Raw genomic sequence first — 18,623 nt, 5'->3', positions numbered from 1 at the left:
CACCCTCCACTTCTACCACTTTTCAATGCGTGAGCACTTTATCTTAGAAAACCCAAAGGAAAGCAAAGCTGTGGCAAAGCTGCATGGGGATATGGTAATGCATGCTTCAGAAACACAAGCCTAAAAAGGTATTCGGGACCCTATAGAAGTCCCAGCACCACTCAGAGGGCAAAGCCGTGCGTGTGTCAGCCTGCACACTGCAGCCTTCCTGCCACAGGGGATTATTTCCCAGTGATTGCTGTTCCCGGGCCTCTGCTCCACTCGGCACTTGATATAAACCACGTTGTAAACACATCTGATCAAAGAGTGCATTCACCTTTCAAGTGTCTCATCAATGCGTCTTTCCAATGTTTTCTCAGAAACTCTGCTATGTTTTTATAAATGTACATTTCATATACGCTTCTGGCAATACACTATATTTGATTTTTAAAGGAAGAGAGGCCTTAGCTATTAAACACGAAAGCATGGTAAGGCACTTTGCTGAGAAGCCATTTGGAATCCATGTTCTTAGCAAGGTACAAAGGTATTTATGGTACAAAACAATACTGCTGGCAGAGGGCTTGTTTGGAGACATAACTAACCACTGCTTTCATCAGAGTGGCACACATAGTATGGCTTTAATTCTGATCAAAATCACATCCTCCCTTTTTTTTTCTGGGGCGGGCTGAAATTGGAATTTTTGCAAACATAACTAATGGAAAATGATGGGGAGTGCTGTCTACAGGGATGGAGGAAGGGAGGTTTCGTCTTTAACCATGCAGTCTCCCACCCTGGTGGCGATACTGTTCAGTGCTCTGGGGAACAAAGCCAAAAGTAATACTAGAGGTGCACCTCTGTGGTGCTGATCTGCCTGGATGTAGCTTACATAACTCTGTACAGAGACTTCCTTTTTTTTTTTTTTTTTTTTTTTTTTAATTTTTAATCCCTTTAAAGTATTTAATACTTACAAAAAAAAAATAAAATAAAATAAAAACAAAAAACCAAACAAACCAAAAAACAAAAAAACAAGTCTACTCTACTGGAACAGATTATTTTTCAAAAGCACATTGATAAACCTGCTTTACACAGACCCCTTGGATAGCGCTCAGGCCTTGTGCTTTACTGTTAGGACATCATGTTGAGAAATTTACTCTCTTCTGCCAGGGTGGTCAGCATGGAGCTCATATCTCCTATTGCCATATTGCTTATTCCTGTAGGTATGGTGGGCAGAGTCAGAGAGTTTCGTGGAGTCGTCAGGCGAGAGGAGTTCTGGGAGAGGTTCTGCAGGATGCTGGGGCTCAGGGTTCCTGACATCAGGCTCGAGTGGTCCCCATCATCCATGATGGCATCAAAATCAATCTGGGGCGGCTCAAGACCTTGCGAGTCCACCGTGCTGGACACCTGGTTGGTGCCCGGGGATGGCAGAGCGGCCGGTTTGCCGCTCAGTGCGCACTGCTGCTGCCTGACCCTGCAGTCCGAGTGATTATCAAAGCCGCTGTTTTGTTCGTACATGTGGATTTGACCATAATAGTACATCAAATTATTTTCCCTTGTGCCATCCGCACACTGTTGGGTCGATGCTGGCAACATGTCGCCGGTTCTTTTATGCGCAGCCTCCACTGCTTCCTGGCCCGGGCTCATGGTGTTTGTAGGGTGAGGAGTTCTCATGTAGCCCAGCTGCTGCACGGTGCGGAGGCCTCGAGGCCTGTTGGCTGGGCTGGGCTCAGCGGGGGGACGAGGTTGGACCATGCCAGGTGGATACGTCTGTGCCGCCGAACCCATCATGTTCTGCTGGGGCTCAAAGCTCTGCTGGTTGGAGGGCATGATGGGCTGATGGAAAGCCTCCTGAGCCATGGGGAAGTTCATGTGGGCTGGCTGAGCCGAGTAGTTCTGCTGGCTCGGCTCATGCATGACCTGGTTCAGCATTGTGCGTTCGCTGTTGCTGCTGACCATTAAGGATGGGTCGGTCGCCATGTCCATTTGCTGAGGGTGGAGGTGGGGCCCAGGCTTTGTCGCCATGTTGCTACAAGAAGGAGAGAGCTGATTTGGGTTTCCGTTGATTGCACTGGGGCTCAGCATCTGATGAGCTTGGTTATACCCTGCCTGTGAGCCCAGATCAGGGTTCATCCCTGGGCCTAGGCTCATTGGCTGCTGCCGCAGCTGCATACAGTTTAGCCTCTGCCCATCCATGCCCACATTTCTTTGCATAAAGCTCTGCTGTGTTACATTCATGCTGTTGTCTGGTAGCTGCATCTGCTGCTGGCTGTAGTTCTGGTACTGACCAAAGTTCTGCTTCTGCTGGACCACTGCTAAGTTCCCTTGCGAAAACTGCTGCTTTGATTGATTGGACATGAGATCAACTGTACCCGAGCTTACTTCATTCCACTGGACAGGCATGTTATTTTTATTCATGTCTGAGGCTGCATCAAAGCTCATGGGACACTCTGCCATCATGGGCCCCAAATGGCTCATGCTCGCCTCAGCAACCGCCATCCTGCGCTGGCTGGGAAAGGCTGGTGGCTGCAGCTTCCCGCCTCCATGGAAGCCCTGCATCTCGCTGCTGTACCCCATGGAAGTGCTCTCAGCTGCTGTCCCGTTGTTCTGAGATTTGATGTACTGTACCACATCATCTGGAAGCATAATGTCATCATCTCCAACGGGCACCTCTGCCTCCCCAGACATGGCTTCCATGGCAATGTTTTCACTGATGCTCAGTGGCCGGGGTGAGTAGTTGTGCCGGGCAAGACTCCCATCAGACCGCCCATAGCTCTGCATGCTGAAATTCCTCCTGTCTGCAGGATGTGCAGGATGGAAGGGGTTCATGCTGTTGGTGCTGTTGAAGCGGTGAACTCTTGGGAGGGCCTGGGGCTCTCCAGCAGGTCTCCTCACTGGGTCGCTCGCCCGTCTCGTGCAGTTGCCTGGAACCTCATGGGGAAATGCTGCGGTGGATGTATAGCCATAGCTGTTGCCATCACTGCAACGCCTGGGGCCTGGTGGGAGGCGAATGGAGGGCAAGGTGGGCTCTGGCCCATCCATAAGTGAGATTCTGTTCTTCAAGGTCATCCTCTCCATGTTTGGAAGAGGCGTTGGAGGAGGGCCCCCTGTGGCAGCAGCGTACTTGGCTTTTAGCCTGTAGTGCTGAGCTGGTGTGAGGTTGAGTAGGCCCGGCATCCCGCTGCACTGGCTTGCCTCACTTGACCGGCGGGAAGCATCCGTTGAAATTGGGTCATAAGAGTCAGCAGAGCTCGTGTTATTGGGACGGTGCCCGAGCTGTGAAGCCTCGCTGGAGCGGCGGCTGGAGAAGTATGGGGAAATCCCTGATGATCTGCGGCTCACGGTGTAGGCAGAGCTGATGGTGCTTGTCGTACTATCACGGCGCTCATTGATTTGATTCAGCATCGTAACCTCATTGACAGACAGCTCCATTATTCTCGGATTAGGCAGCGTAGCAGAAGAACCACCACTGTTTTCTAGAATAGAGCCTAAGAGAAAGATTGTGGGGAAGGAAAAGATTTAGTCAGTTGAGAAATTCCAGCTGATAATGTTCTTGGTTCCAAAACAGAGACACACTTAGGCACCCCTAAGCTGCTGAGGTAGTGCCCTCACATGAGCTTCTCTTAGTGGGGAAAAAGTAGGACTGGTGTGAACCATACCACAGGGCAAATGAGTAGCTACAGTCACAGCTGCTTACTGGTACAGAAACACAACAGTCAGGCACAGGAGGCTGCCAGACCAAAAGCTGACAGTCAAGGGTTCTTCCCAGACTAAACCAAGAAAATTCAATATACTAAGCCTGAGGTTTAGTGCAAACAGGGACCTTGAGACTTCTTGGCAAAGAAATCAGAGGAGCACAAAAGGGATCATAAAGATACCGTTATCAAGAATCCCCAGCCAGTGGAAATCTAGTACATGAAGCTGTAGGCAATAGCCATTATTGCTACTGGCTATTACTCTTCAAGTAACAAAAGGCCTGCTGGGGCAAGAAAAAGTATGGAGGGCTTGGCTGGTTTGCTGCTGTGGTCCAGCAGTCTCTTTGGAAACACACCAGCCCTTGGAGAACTGTTACTGTTGGAACAAATCCAGGTAGTCTTGTGGCTGCCACTAGGATGCTAAAGACTTCTGCAATTGCGTTCTGGACAAGCCCAGAAATAAGATTTCTCTGCATCCCTTCATAGTTCTGCAGTCCAGGTTTCTTTTGCACATAACCGGACAGCTGTGCTTTCACTCAAGCTCTCCATTTTACCTAACATCTCTATCCAGCAAGGACTGACTCAGAAGTCATAAGAAACAATCCTAAAGGAAACCTCTTGATTATGAGACCTGAGACAAGTTCTGGAGCATTCCTATAGGACAAGACCTGGGCTCATGGCTTACCATTTCCTGAGATGGGAGGCAGCTTGGTGTTTCTGCCTTGTGGAGCTGGGTTCACCCATGAGCAAGAATCCTTAACTGTTTTGAGTTTCTCTTTCTTGAGTTGTTCAAGTCGTTGCATTGTCGTCATGTGTTTCCTCAGCTGCAGGCTGACTGTCAAATTACCAGATGAGACCGTTGAGTCCACAACAGGAGCACTGTCATCCAACGCCGTCAGATCTCCCAGACTTCCCCCACTGTGCATGTTCATTTCTACTCCACTGTCATTGTTGTTGGTGCTGCCCAGGGGTGACGGCTCACTGCTGCATGATGACTGGCCACCAGGACTGGACTGACACATCTTGGGAAGGAACAGAGGAGGAGTTGGACAAGTGAAAAGAAACCAGGAGCTCAGTACCCTCAATGGTTTCCATGTTTGGTCCTATCCCATGTTTCCCCTCATGTTACCCTTCTCTGCCATAGGATCTCAGCTCTACCAGAGAACATGGACAGCTTCCCTGGGGAGGAGAGCAGGGCATCACCTGCAGCTGGAGAAACTACAGTGTGTTCAAGTGGAGGATGGAGAGGACCAAAACAATGTTCCAATAAAATATTAAGGAGCAGGTGCTTTTTGAAGGAAAGCAGCACATGCTACCTGGTGCAAGGCATATGGCAGCAAGCACTGGCTTATCTAACATAGGATCAAAGCCTACGTATTTCAAAGACAATGTATTTCTGTCCATTTTATCATATAACTGGATTAGCTGACAAATTTCCCACCTAGGTAAAAACCTCATTCACTGTTTGCAAGCTCCCACTTACAGATAAGACAGATAAGCACCATAAATACTTAATTTATGTACATTATAAATTGCATTAGAATTGGGTAGTTTATTTGCAGTAGACACTAAAAGGTCTGAACTTTCTCTGAAGTAGCATTGGTGCTACCTGACAGCACACATAGCTTCTCTGCTTGAAGCCCATGCTCTAGCAACTATCAGAAAGTGAGAACGCTGAAAAGACAACAAACTTTGCCTGAAGCCAAGGTGGGAGTGCAGGGTGATGTTTTACTGTTTTACAGCAGCTCTCACTGGCAGGTCTGACTGGCTCTGATGGCCTCATAGCCCTTCAATCAGGATGACAAAGACTGCAATCCTGGGACTTAATGGTGAGTTGTGATACTCAGAATGACGGGATAGTGAGGGTCCTGAGACATTGTTATGTTCTCTTTTTTTCTGTGTTTGAACAAATATCCTCTGTTCCCCACCATCACTTCAGTCTGCATGCCTCCACCTCCTCTCTGCAGATTTAGCTGGAGGCAGGAGGTCTGCTAGAGACCGTACTTTATTCAGCAATTTTAATACAAAGGATTTCTTTGCTCACCTTAGTACCGACTGTCCTTAGGAAGGTAGAGTAAGGAAGAGTAAGCAGGAATAAAGAACAGGTTGTTAGGACAAAGACAGCAACGACAGAAAAGACCATGTTAGTATATGGAGGAAGAGGGGAGTGCAGAAGAATACAACACAAATTGCTAATATTTCCTCATTCCATACCCTGCCTTCCCTGCCATAGTATCACAGAATGGCTTGGGTTGGAAAGAAACTCTAAAGTCATCTAGTCCAACACCCCTCCATGAGCATACCTTCCACCAGATCAGACTGCCCAAAGTCCCACCCAACCTGGTACTGAATGCTTTCAGGGATGGGACATCCATAGCATCTCTAGACAGCCTGTTCCTGTGCCTCACCACCCTCCGAGGAAAGATTTTCTTGGATATACCTAATCTAAATCTCCCCTCTTTTAGCCACAACCCCTAGTCCTATCACTACAGACCCTGGTAAAACTTCTCTGTCCACCATTCTTAAATGCCCCTTTTCAGTTTTTGGGCCCAAACAAAAGCCCCTTGGAAAGCCCTCCCACCAGTTTCTGTGGGTTTAGGATTAGACCAAAGCTGGATTGACACACAGGGCCTCAGAATTAAGGGAAGTAGTGAAACATCTCACCCCTCTCACCACTGATTTTAACCAGGAAACATCAGATGATCCTCCAGGATAGATGCTGCTCATTATTCATGCATGGGTGAGGTACTGGACAGGGAGAATACAGAGGACCAGCAGACACATGGGTCCTGCTGTCAATAAGACATCTTGGATGCAGCCCTGGGAGCACAGAGAGCTGGGAAAACAAGCCCACACCTTCTGAAGGAACTGGGTGGGGAGATGTGATTGTGGGTTTTGTTTTTTTTTCATAATAAAAAAATACACAGAGAAAAAGTACTGGAGAGAGGTCATTCTGTTCACCTGTTCTCATGGACCATTTTTATAACCCAGTGCAGAGTATTATTAAGGTAAAACTGTTCTTTTAGTCAGAGACAATTTTGGATGTGAAAATGCTCAAATCCTTCATAACCAAAACATGAAACTCATTTCTAATTCGCTAAAAATTACATACCTTAGCCTTTTTCATAAAATCCTTGTCATTTCAGAGTATGTTGTTTGGTTGGAACAGTAATCTTTTAGCCTGGATTCAAGTCAAGAAAATATATATTTTGGAGTTCAAGTCCTTCCAGCTCTACCAACAAGTCTGGGGACTGTATTTACATCCTCCTTCAAAGGTGAAGGCCATTTCTGCCACATCTGACCCATATTCTGCCACACTCTGAGCTGGTGCAGGAGACCAGGACTTTGGGAATGAAGGTGAAGAGAACTATCAAAAGGCAAAAATGCTCCTATGCATTCAGTGCCCCATCTCCTTCACCAGCAGCAGTATGCAGAGGAGCAGGTGGGCTCCCTGCATGTGCTGGATGAGTTTTGAACGCACTTGGGCCCATCAGCGTATGTACTTTGTTAGCATCACTGACCATGCTACTGCCTACTGTGGAGTTGCTGTAATGGCTGGAATGTTTTTAAATAGTCTTTGTTCCAACTTATGGCAACTCATGGGGCTGTAAAGTATGATCATGGTTGACTGCAAGCTCATATTCTGTGAGTCAAACAAGAAGGACTGTTCATTCCAGCTCACCTGATCATTGCAGGCATCACTTCCCCACCCTATCACCCCACCACAATCCTTCCTGGCAGATGGGGGTCCTGCAGTGAACTGGTGTACTCCTGAGCAATTAGCTCCAGCTGGGACAAAGGGTTGGACTAGATGATCTCAAGAGGCCCCTGTTAACTCCAGTGAAAGAAGAACAGTGAGGGAGGTGGGGAAGGAGGAGGGAGAAAAGGGATGGACTTCTGCTTAAAGACACATTCATCAATCTGTGTCCTACATCTCTTGCGCAATTTAAACTGGTGAGGAGGGTACTGAAAATCTGTGATATTGCCACGTTTTACCCAAGTGTACAACACAGGCGGGCCAAGCATGATATCACATAGCCCCTGTGACTCCATGGATGGAAATTTGTGCTGCTGGGTAGGAAAGTACAAAATGTTCTGGACTGTGCCCTGACCTGCAATCTCATCTTTGAACCTGAACTCTAGGGTGTGGGCAGTCGAAGAGCAACTGTAAATGGCATGCAATGCTTCACGCCCCCACTGTACTGGAGAAATTAGGAACCGTGTGAGTTCTAAGAGCAACTGCTCTTACCACAGAATTCTCTGTTTTTATCGTCTTCACTTGTAAGCAATCCTCCATGCTCCTCGTGGTACTGTTGGCCTCGGGGCTCTCCTCTGACACCTTACTGCTCTGCTTGGCGCTTGCCTCATTGTCCCCATTTTCCTTGAGCGGAGGTGGCCTTGGGTGCACATCGTTGCGCTGTTTCTTCGTGACGTGGGCATCAGGTCCGTGTACAGTCTTGACATGTTTCCTGAGGGAACTAGGGTCTGTGTACCTCTTTGTGCAGCCAGGGATTTTACAGACATAGGGTTTCTGTAAATAAAAGCAGATATTGCGTTATATTTAGAGCAAGCCCAAATATTCCAGGTGCATTGTATGGGCCAAGAGAATATAGTGAATATGGCTGCTGGCAACAACAAAATGTGGGGCATCTGCTCCACAGGGTTGTCCAAGACCAAGATACTCCTGATGTGATATATGGGCTGCTGCTGATCCACACAGACCTGGCCAGTCATTTGATGTTGGCTAAACTCCTTGTTCTCAGTTGTTGGATTAAAAGACAGCTAAGAATTCATGAAATACTTTCCTAATATTACTTTCCCATGTATGTATTTGCTTGGGTGGCCACAGGAATGTTTCCTGATTACAAATGGGCAGGAGATGATGTAGAGGACTGGTCATAGCACGTTCTCTCTGCTAAGGTGAGGTCTGCACCGTGAAAATGCCTGAGACCTGGCTGATGGAATTCCAGCAAAACCAAGCCAGACCAGAGTAACCCTACACAATCTATCATACCACTCCAGCACCTGTCACCTTGCAATCTGTTATTGTGCAAAACAAACCACAGACATGCAATCTTTTTTCAGACGATAGCACTCTAGTCTTGAATTCATGAATCATTGATTGCCACAGGAAAACAAGGATGAAGCCATGCTTCTGAAAACAAGCAAACAGATACTCTTCTTTTTCTTCTTTTAACTTTTTTTTTTATTATTATTATTGAGCTTCCAATACGAAGCACCACAGTTGTTTGAGCTGGTGCTGCTGTGCTGGAAGCTCTGAATTCATCACAAGTTCCACTTTCAGCCTCACAGCTACTCTAAGTACTTTTCTGCCAATGCACTGGAATAGATCCACAAAAAAACCGCTCCTATAAATGCTGTTTGAAAGCTTCCCAAAATGACCATTCTTACTCTTTTTTTTAATCTGTTTTCCAGTGTTATCCAGAAGCTTGAGTAAAAAAATACAAAGGAGTGTGTACTATAATCACAACTATAAGCACATGAAAATCACCCAAAAATCTGTTTCTTATTCAAAAGCATGCTTCCTGGCTGATCTTGGCAGATCATTTGAATAAACTAAATGCTTGTAACACCACACTGAGGTAAATATTTAATATATTTTAACGCTGGGTAAGCCAAAGCACAAAAAGTAAAATAGCTTGTTTATGAATCTCATGCAACTCCTCCTATGAGGCATTATAGAAATATTATTACTGCTACTAAAACTCATTCTGAGGAGCAGACACCACCCTGTGCTAAAAAAGCAATATTAAACAGTTCAATGCTACAGAAAGCAAGAGAAGAGGGAAGAATTCCTATCTGTTATCTGAGTCTTTAATTTGTGTTGTTGGATGCAGTCTTTGTAGGGTATCAGCACATGAAGTCAGGAGCACAAGGAGCTGGATGTTACTGCCCTACAGCTTCACATTTGTGCAAAATGGGAACGCAGAGGAGCAGGCACCTTGCATTCAAGCTTTGCTCGCATGAAGAGTCGAGTCATCACAGACCTTGTGCAGCTCCTGATCTGGATCACTTGGGAAGCTGAACCTATTTGAAGAAATGTAATGTAATAATACAGCCAAAGGCAAAATTCCATATGTAGGAATATGGGACATCTCTTATACAAACAGAAGGGAAGACTCTGGCATGCCTAGGAGGGATCCTGAAAAAGCTCTAGAGATCAGAGTTCAAGGGATCTATGGGCAAAAGATAATTCACATAATAAAATTAGTTCACATGTGCTTCAATGCACACAAACTGGTCAGAGAGTCTGTACCCAGTACTGAAAACTTGTACAAGAAGTCTTGGTTCATTCAAATAAGGATCCTTAGGGACGGAAGAGGCACACAAGTTTGATTTAAGATAGGAAACAGTGCTGTACTAGTGGGAGACTTCAGAGTCTTGATTGACATACTTAACTTGAGAGAAAGAAGAGTGGCTTAGCAGTACAGTGCTGTGGAAGGGAAATAGCAAAAGTGAAAGAGACATTGCATCCAATTCTGGAGGAAGGCATAGGAAGATTCCAGGGCTGGAAAACAAGCTGTTTCTAACACATGAAGTTTTATCAGTGAGAGTAAATCACCCTATCTATCACCCATTTAGAGAAACTTCAACAGAAAACAAATTTTGTTTTAACCAAACATCAGCTATTGAGAATACAGACTAGCGTACTCAGCAAGTGGGAAGCTGCACGTCCTGTTGGTCACTCCTGACCTCAGGGTCTGCACAGCCTTGAACCATCCCCAGTGCAGACACAGGTTAATTTTAACCTTCATCTTGCTGAGGAAATTGCTCACAGGCAAAGGACAAACCTGGCTTTTGGGATCATACCCAAACAAATTAAAATAGTACTGGGACCCAGGTCTCAGCATCACACAGAACAAAAGGGTACCCTAGACTCTGAATCCCTCTTCTGACTTCAACAGAAGAGCTTTAACCAAGCTGCGGTTATTACTGGCAGATATTATGATACCAGAGATAGAAACTCCCCAAAAGCCCTTTGTAGACACAGCATCGCTTTAAAAAGCTCTCACCCATGGCACTTGCGTTCCATTCTCCAATAGTCTATATTTAACAGTTGCAAATTAGGCTGCAGACTGAATTCTTCATGGCTACAAACATTATTAGAACTTCAGAGTGTTGTTTTTTCTCCCCCCCGTCAGCTAATTAGTGGTAATATAAATTTCAATCGTCAGCTATGGTTGATTGCAACAGACCATCACATGCGTTACAATAAAGGCAATTTCCTCTGCTCCCCTAGTACTAATAGCGGGTCTTAATTAGCCAAGGTTAACAAAGCATTGCATTGTGCTCTATCATTGTACATCAAACGATGGAGGAAGTATTATTTCCAGAGTGTCAGAATCCCGGGTAGCTGTTATACTACTGAGAGTCTGTGCCACACTAATATGAAACACCACATGCACAAACGTACAATCCTATTCACACTATTAAAAATTATGAATTTGGAAAATGCTCACTTTAATTTCCAAAGCCGATTAAGAAGTTTGCATACTTTAACATCTGTTTATGATTTCAAACATGGCTTTCATAAATATAAAGCTAATGTGGTCTGGCTCTTCAGCAAAATAAATCCCATTAAAAAATAAGAAAAACCTCTCATTACAGTAGGTTTCTTTTTACATGAGTCCAGCATGTAAAGTGCATGTTTATTGTCAGCAGAATTAAAAAAAAGCCCTCCATTGAGCTGCGGTGAGCCCAGGCTTACCTCATTGGAATGCGTCCTGTTTTGGTGCTTGGCTCTATCCGAGGCATTGGAAAAGGCTTTATTGCAGCCTTCATGCTCACAGACGTACGGTTTTTCTCCAGTGTGGGACCTCAGGTGTGTCTTTAAGTTCTCCAGGCGGGAGTAAGCCTTGGAGCAACCCTCAAACTAAAATAAAAAAAAAAAAAACAACACAAGAGGGGTGATTAATTAACCAGAAAAAATTGATTTCCCTCCTGCCTAAACCCTTCTCATCTGTTTCTCATTCTTTCTTTTTTTTTTTTTTTTTTTTTCCCTTCCCTTTAAAGGGCTTGTGTTTTAGGGAACAACATCCACTTTGTTGGGAGAATTCCCCTCCCTAGGCATGCTGAGAGTTTCAGCAGTGACTCACACTTAAGGTGCTGCTCCTTGTCGGATACACACCTGACATTTCAATTAGAAACTGCTTTTTCCAGCGGGGCTGAACAGCCCTCCATTCTCTTAGCCATCCCTCTGCAACTAACATACTCAGAGATGGAGATCCTTTCCTCTCACCCAGAGAATTGATGGCTTCTCGACAGCTTGACCAGCCTTGCAGCTTCCCTAGCTCCAGAGCTGGAAAGATCAGACCATTCTCTAACACACAAGTAAAAATCCCGCAAGCTTTGAAGTTTCCCAAATTACAGCTTGGGTCTCCTCTCGGAAGATGCTGTGGTCAGGCTGTCTGACATTACCAGTTTAAAAAACAAGGCTCTCAATCTTGAAGACAGATGGATTCTTGGACGAGAGTACAGGCCAGAAGCCTTGCTCCTGGAAGGAAACCAGCTGCCCACACAACGAGAAGGAGCAGTTTGTGAGATAAAGTCAGACTTCAGGAGATGCAGTCCCGCCACCCTCTGCTCTGCTTGGAAGTTTCTCCCTGCACCTGCCCCATCTGCAGCATGAAGGATCTCATCAGTCACTCAAATCCAAGAAGTTGTCTTAAATGCTCTTTGATGAAGCGTGTGGGAACTTACAAATGCTGAATTTTAAGAAATGTGAGGCTTTCCTTCCAAATTCTGGCTGAACGCAGCCCTCACACCAACCATGGGGTGAGCTTAGGTGCAGTAGTTCAGGTGCCGCTGTCCTGGCTCTGCACAGGTAGGGCTCCTCTAACTAGGTTCTCCCATTCCTTGTTATCTAGGATCCCAGCACATGGGCACAGGATGATCCCATACAGCTCCACTGTGCTGAAAAAGACACAGCAAATTCAGGTATCCCTTTATGGTCTGGCATGGGGATGGTGGAAATAAGGGCTCTGTGATCTTCTGATACCCAGATCTCCTCAAGGAACATCCTTCAAGAGATGATTCCTTCTGTAGGTATGTTTGGATAGGATGAATCTGGTTCGCCTTCCTCAGACAACCTTCCTCAGCCCATTAGATCCATGGAACATGCTGTAACTGTGAAGTAGCACAGTATAGCATTTCCTTCCCTTGGCATAGGCAGACAGTCCTTTACAACTGGAGTCATTTATGGTTACTGAAACACATCATTCCACTCGCTGAAAAACAAAAGGAACTCAGCATGAGTTCAACTCGAGTGTCCATTTTGGTTTTGACGGATACTGACACACATGCATTTAAAGAAGAAAAATTCTGAGGTCCCATTTTCAAGTAAGATCTCAGCAAAGCATGCCGTGTTTGTTCAAAGAGGTTCCCACTCTCAGGCGTGGATTTGATTATGTCAGTGGGAGTTCTGGCTGTCATTTGTTGAAACAGTTCTATACCGGATCCCAAGCTGCAATGGGGTTCATCTGTAGCTTTATGTACATCACAAACTTCTTGTCTGAAATGAATGGCACTTGGAAAAATCACTGCCAGACTCGGGCAAGGAATGCTCTGCCGAAGAAGGGCACCATCTGCAGAGCTTCCATGTATAGCAGGCGATTGGAAATGGTCAGCACTCCTCTTCAGAGAGAGCTTCTCTGACACATCACACGCAGAAGCAGCACAGTTCTGCAGGCAGAGGATGGCTCAAGACTGCAAATTCCCACAGCTCTGTAATTGCTCCAGTGAGAGAAAATCAAGACTGGAGCGAGGTGGGATTGAGCAGCAGAGGATTTTCCTGCTCCATCTCAGTACTGAAAAAGTCCCTGCTACTTTTCACCTTCTCAGTCCTTCCACCTGCAAGGATAGGGCTAGTCTTCCCTTCCTGCTCACTTTGCAGCACACCACAGATCAATACGCCTTGATACTTTCAAAAGTAAGATTGGTAAAGCATGAGAACTGGGCAAGGTACTTTAGAAGATTAAAACAAAAGACACGGCCCCATGCCCTGGGGAGTTTAGGCTCTAAATTAAATGAACACAGAGCTGAAAGACTGATAAAAAGTTGTGCAGCAAGCAAATAATACATATCCTAGTATTTGTAAGCAGGAGCTGGAACAGAGCAGGGGGAGCAGGGCTGGAGGCTGGACTAATGCAGCAGAAGAGGAGGAAGATACTGGAGGAGGGCTCAGACATCTGCCAAGCAGAAAGAGAGGCTCATTCTGGAGACCCTGGGGAGAGGAACAGCATAATGCTGGCAGTAGAAGAGGTCCTGGCAAGAGGAAGAGGGTGGGAGCAGAAGATAGCAGAAGATACAGCTGGACCCTAGGGCTGAAGTATTTGTGGGAAGAGATGATGAGTTCCTCTCCTACCAGCTGGCCGCAGCCACTGAGCTCCATGGCTCACTTCTTTCCAGTGTTCCCTCTCACGCGTCCTTGGCTGCCCCACATCAGCCAGTGGCTTGATGAGAGACTCCACATGGGATGGGAGACATGGGCTTCAATTCCTCAAGGCTGAGGAAGAGGTGAGTCTCTACCCTCAGGACTGAGATACAAAATGGCAGCCTACACTGTTCCTCAGCGAGTGATTAATGCTAGGTGCTATGCTGTGTGCATGCAGAAGGTTTGGGAACAGAGCTCTTCCCAAGGTTTAAGCACCCCAGGGTTTTCATCACCTCTGAATTAAAACAGGGGAGGCAGGAGTGCATACCTGGATACACGGGTGCAGGAAACTTGCAGCCCCCAGCAGTAGTGCTGGGCAGTGCTGAATGTGATGCTGAATTACACACAACCAAGGCTGGCTGCTTCCCTATAGTGTGGTGTTCCTGAGTTTCCTTCTTGGACACAAGCACTAAGTTGCCTTTTTTGCATATTAAGTGACCTGTCCGGAGTCACTCTGTATCCCTGTGGTAGAGCTGAACCCACTTTCTCCACAAAATAGTTTTGCCCACCAGCCTCTCAATTGCCCTCCTCCTGCTGCACTTTCCCCAGGGTGTGACCTGCAAGCAGCGATGATCCTGTCTGCAAGTTTATGTGACCTAAAATCCAGTGTCCCAATTGACAAGCTGAGAAGTTCTGCACACCCCCGCCAGCTCACCGTGCACTTGTGGGGCTTCTCTCCAGTGTGCCTTCGCATGTGCACCACCAGCATGTACTGAGCTTTGAAGGGCTTCTGCTCCCGCGTGCAGTCCTGCCAGCGGCAGACAAACTCCTTCTTCTCCCCGTGGATATGATCATTGTTGATGTGCTGGTGGGAGAGAAGGGAGAAACAGGTCACTTCTGGAAGAGCTGATGCCAGCAAAGCACAGATGGTGTTCCCAAAACCAGCCGTGCCCTCCCCAGTGCTTGTCATTGGGCATTGCACCTGGGTGCCAGGTGCACAGATAACCCCAATAACCCCTCTGTCCACAGGGACACAGGGACCAGTGCTGTGGTCTGGCATGTCCAGTTGGGTGCGGGGTCCAAAGCAGCTATAAATCAGAGGTTTTCCATAAGTGCTGCAAAAGCAAGGGAGACATGCAGTGCCAGGGAGCAAGTAGCCCTCTTGGTGTCTACAGGGCTGCCCAGTGCTAGTGCTAATGGGTGAAGGGAGGATGATGCTAGTGGACCCTAGCTGACAGGAATTGGACTCAATGATCCTTATGGGTCCTTTCCAACTCAGAATATTCTGATCCATGACAGTGTCATTTCTGTCTGCTGAAACCTCCCACACCACACCACGCAGACAGGACCCCTTTGTGGATAGATGCCAAAAGAGGGGGCAGAGGAGATGAGCCAGACGGTGCTGGCCCTGAAACCTCCACTTGCCTCAGAGTGGGGCAGGCAGGAAATGACAGCAGCTGAGAGCTATGTGCTAGGTAGAGCTTGGTGGCCCCAGTGACCGCTAATTTCTTGGGTCACTAAAATCCTCCTTCTGAAAAGTCAGATGCAGAACAATGCCTTCATCTTCCCTGAGAGGAAGATGAGGGTTGCTTTTCACCATTCAGAGGCAGATGAAGCCCTGATGAAAATAAACAGAGTCGGAGACCGGCCCATTGGAAGCCTGGCTGCAGCAGCAGCCTTGTCTCTCTGAATGGGGTCTTGCTGCCAAAAATAATGCCTGTCCTTGCTCCTGTGTTTTCAGCAGACATTCACTGACAGGAAATCCTAAAATAAACCACTTTGGGTTTGGGTTTTGTTTTTTTGTGCTGAGATTTTTTTCCAGTCCCCGTCTCCACCCCCTGGCCAAGGCCAGGCACACATGTTGTGGCTTGGGATGAGATTTGTTGGGGTGGCGGGGCAGTGTGAGGACACAGAAACTCAGGAAAACAGAGCAGTGTGCCTTCATGGTCCTGACTAACTTAAGCCTGGCATTCTGTATGCATGACCCAGGCCTGGGCACAAAGACCTGCCACATGCCCAGATGACGGAGGGAGGCTGCGGCAGACAGGTTTGGGTTAGGTTTCGGGTGGGACTGGAGCACAGCTGCCTATGGTTCTGATTTTATAACATGACACTGGTGTGATATTTTGGCAGAGATCTGGTTAGCCCCCTGGGAGACCTATGGACACATTAAACCATATCTAGACCGTACTGCAAAGATGTCTCCTGGCTCTGTTTGCGTGGGAATCTGACTTGCAACCAAGACTATGCAAAGCAGTGCTAGCAGGAAGCGTGTAGGCTCTCCTATTGGATTCCCCTTGGGCCAGAGGAAGACACTTTTATTGGTGGAGGACTGCAGCCCCCCTTAAGGCTTATGAACTCACTGTCTGGGCAACATCTGCTTCCCATCACACCATGCAGGAACAGTCACACGTCTTACCACACTTAACTACACTGCTCCGCAGTCCTCACTAAACCCCTAACAAGCCTATGGCTTTCCTTGGGCTTCTCTGAGATGTGTGCAGCCTTCTAGGCTGGAAGCAGTAGCAGTGCTTGAAAAAATACACTCTCATTCCTGCTGCTCCTCTTTGACACGCACTGCTCCCACAAACACATTGCCCACTGCATGTGCAAAACAGGCCCTGCATGCCCAAGTACTTTGCTCTGCACACAAACAGAATTTTTTCCATGCATGGTGGGATGCCACCTTCTCAGAAATTGGCCCATGACATCTGTATTTCATTTACATGTGTATTTTGGGCATCCCAAATCCACAGCCCCACATTGCTAGTAATCATAGTACAGACATATCCGTTTTTAAAACCATCCAAATTTAGGAAAATCTTGGACATTCTGTCAAATATTTTTCTTTGGCTTTTCTCTGGAAATAAATTGTGCTGAGCTGCCTGGATCTGCCCTGCACTGGGCAGAGTTAAAGGGTTTTTCTTACGTTTGAGAGGGAAGTGCACAAATACTGCTGGACAAAAGTGAGACCAGCCCATCCGACATGGCCGTTGTGGTTTAACTACAGTAAAGCACCACCCTGAGGCACAAAGTGCAATCCATTAAACAGAAATGCATATTGCTCATTTGGCCCTTGAAAACAATTTCCAAATCTGTCTGTCCTCAAGGAATTGTTCCGAATGGGTGACATCTGGCTGGTTGGGCAGGTGTTTAGCTTTAAGTTGAAGAAAAGTAAATGCCCCAAATGATCATTTGGAGCACAGTCTCTCTGAGCTTAAGGTTACATTTGTGTGCAGAACTTGAGGGATAGAGACTAATGCTTACTTGGTGGCATCTAAACATGACTACAATCAAATGAAGACCTACAACAAAGCATTGTTGCTGAGGCTGATGAATTCCCAGCAGGCCCAGGCTGGTGTCCAACAAGCAGGGCTCACAGCACAGGACCCAAATGAGGACTGGGAGGTTGCAGGGCTGAGGGCAGGATGGGGCTCAGACACAGTTTCTCAGGGATTTGCTTGGAGTTTGAGGGATTTGTCAACCCCAGAAGCCAAAGAAAAACCAAACAGTGGATTTCCACACGACGCAAAGCATACAAAAGGTTCTTGGAATTAATTAGAACTGAAAATTTGGTTCAAATGACTTGGTTTGGAGATCCTTCAGAGAGCAGCTTTGACATTAGTTTGGGGACATCACTGTGATTATTGAAACCTTATTTCCCAATTTTTAAAAAATCAGCCCACTTTCTTTATTTCAGACCCTGAGGGAGACACTGTAGCATATCTCCACACTCTGGAAGTGCTCTATTTCTGCTTATGGGCAGGGAGGTGAGAGGAATGAGCTGGGCACGTCAACAGTCCCTAAGTGACATGGCCCCACAGCTTGCACCACTGGCCAAGGTCTGTGGATGCTACAGATCATCCTTGCACACTAGTGTAGCTGCATGAGGAGGCTCAGTGAATACAGCCTGAGAGAAGGACTCAGTCCTCCCCATTTTCTGATCAGGTCCTATACATGGATCTTCTTTTACTAGATTGTGCACAAGGGAGACCGGAATTGCAGCCTCAGCAGCTGGGGAGAGAGCAACATCAAATAATCTATGAGACACTTCTTGCAGCTAAACTCCTCAGGGAGCAGCAACCTGCTTTGGCAGTGTTTACACATTGTATCTCTGATTTGCACCTTTAGTAGCTCCCACAGTGGGCTCTGGCTGTACAGCAGCTAGTGATAAAAAATGAGGACAAGTGCACAGAAACCCAAATTTATCACTGGAGTTTCCTCCCAGCCATTACTCACATGGACGAGCTGCTCTTGAGTGTCATATTCCTTTGTGCACCCTTCCCAGTGACAGTTTGTCTCATAAATAACCTCAGGCTCCTGTTTACATTCATCCTTATCTAGATCTTCTTTCAGGTCTGTCAGATGCTCCTGCAAGACACAACAGTGCAGTGTATAAGGTGAACTTCTTTCATCTGAATTCCTCTGTCACTCATAGATTACAAGGCAGGTACCAACTGATCACTAAGGTGAGCTCATTGTAGCAACACAGCATCCTTGATTACAGAGAAATAATGAGTTACGGAGCTTTGGCAGAAATGGATCAGAGTTAATGACAATAC

The 18,623-nt window shown here is 46.6% G+C and overlaps 1 protein-coding gene across 2 annotated transcripts in view; it reads right to left on the bottom strand.

The window, feature by feature from the left end:
* Positions 1-976: 976 nt before the first annotated feature.
* The window catches only part of GLI2 (GLI family zinc finger 2), a 175,282-nt gene continuing 157,635 nt past the window's right edge, over positions 977-18,623 (bottom strand). For both annotated transcript variants that reach the window (XM_042827228.1, XM_042827229.1), the window contains 6 exons: positions 18,301-18,432; positions 14,777-14,926; positions 11,398-11,562; positions 7,918-8,199; positions 4,354-4,690; positions 977-3,461 (listed from right to left, as the gene is read on the bottom strand). In XM_042827228.1, the coding sequence (XP_042683162.1) occupies positions 1,105-3,461; positions 4,354-4,690; positions 7,918-8,199; positions 11,398-11,562; positions 14,777-14,926; positions 18,301-18,432 (3,423 nt within the window). In that variant the 3' untranslated portion in view covers positions 977-1,104. The remainder of the gene's footprint in view (positions 3,462-4,353; positions 4,691-7,917; positions 8,200-11,397; positions 11,563-14,776; positions 14,927-18,300; positions 18,433-18,623) is intronic.

The sequence above is a fragment of the Centrocercus urophasianus genome, unplaced genomic scaffold (assembly GCF_019232065.1).
Source record: "Centrocercus urophasianus isolate 14NV4802_14NV808 unplaced genomic scaffold, USGS_Curo_1.0 seq_28, whole genome shotgun sequence".
In the NCBI taxonomy this organism is placed as follows: domain Eukaryota; kingdom Metazoa; phylum Chordata; class Aves; order Galliformes; family Phasianidae; genus Centrocercus; species Centrocercus urophasianus.
Note: the sequence above shows the minus strand (reverse complement) of the source record. Positions and strands in the feature narration are given on the sequence as shown.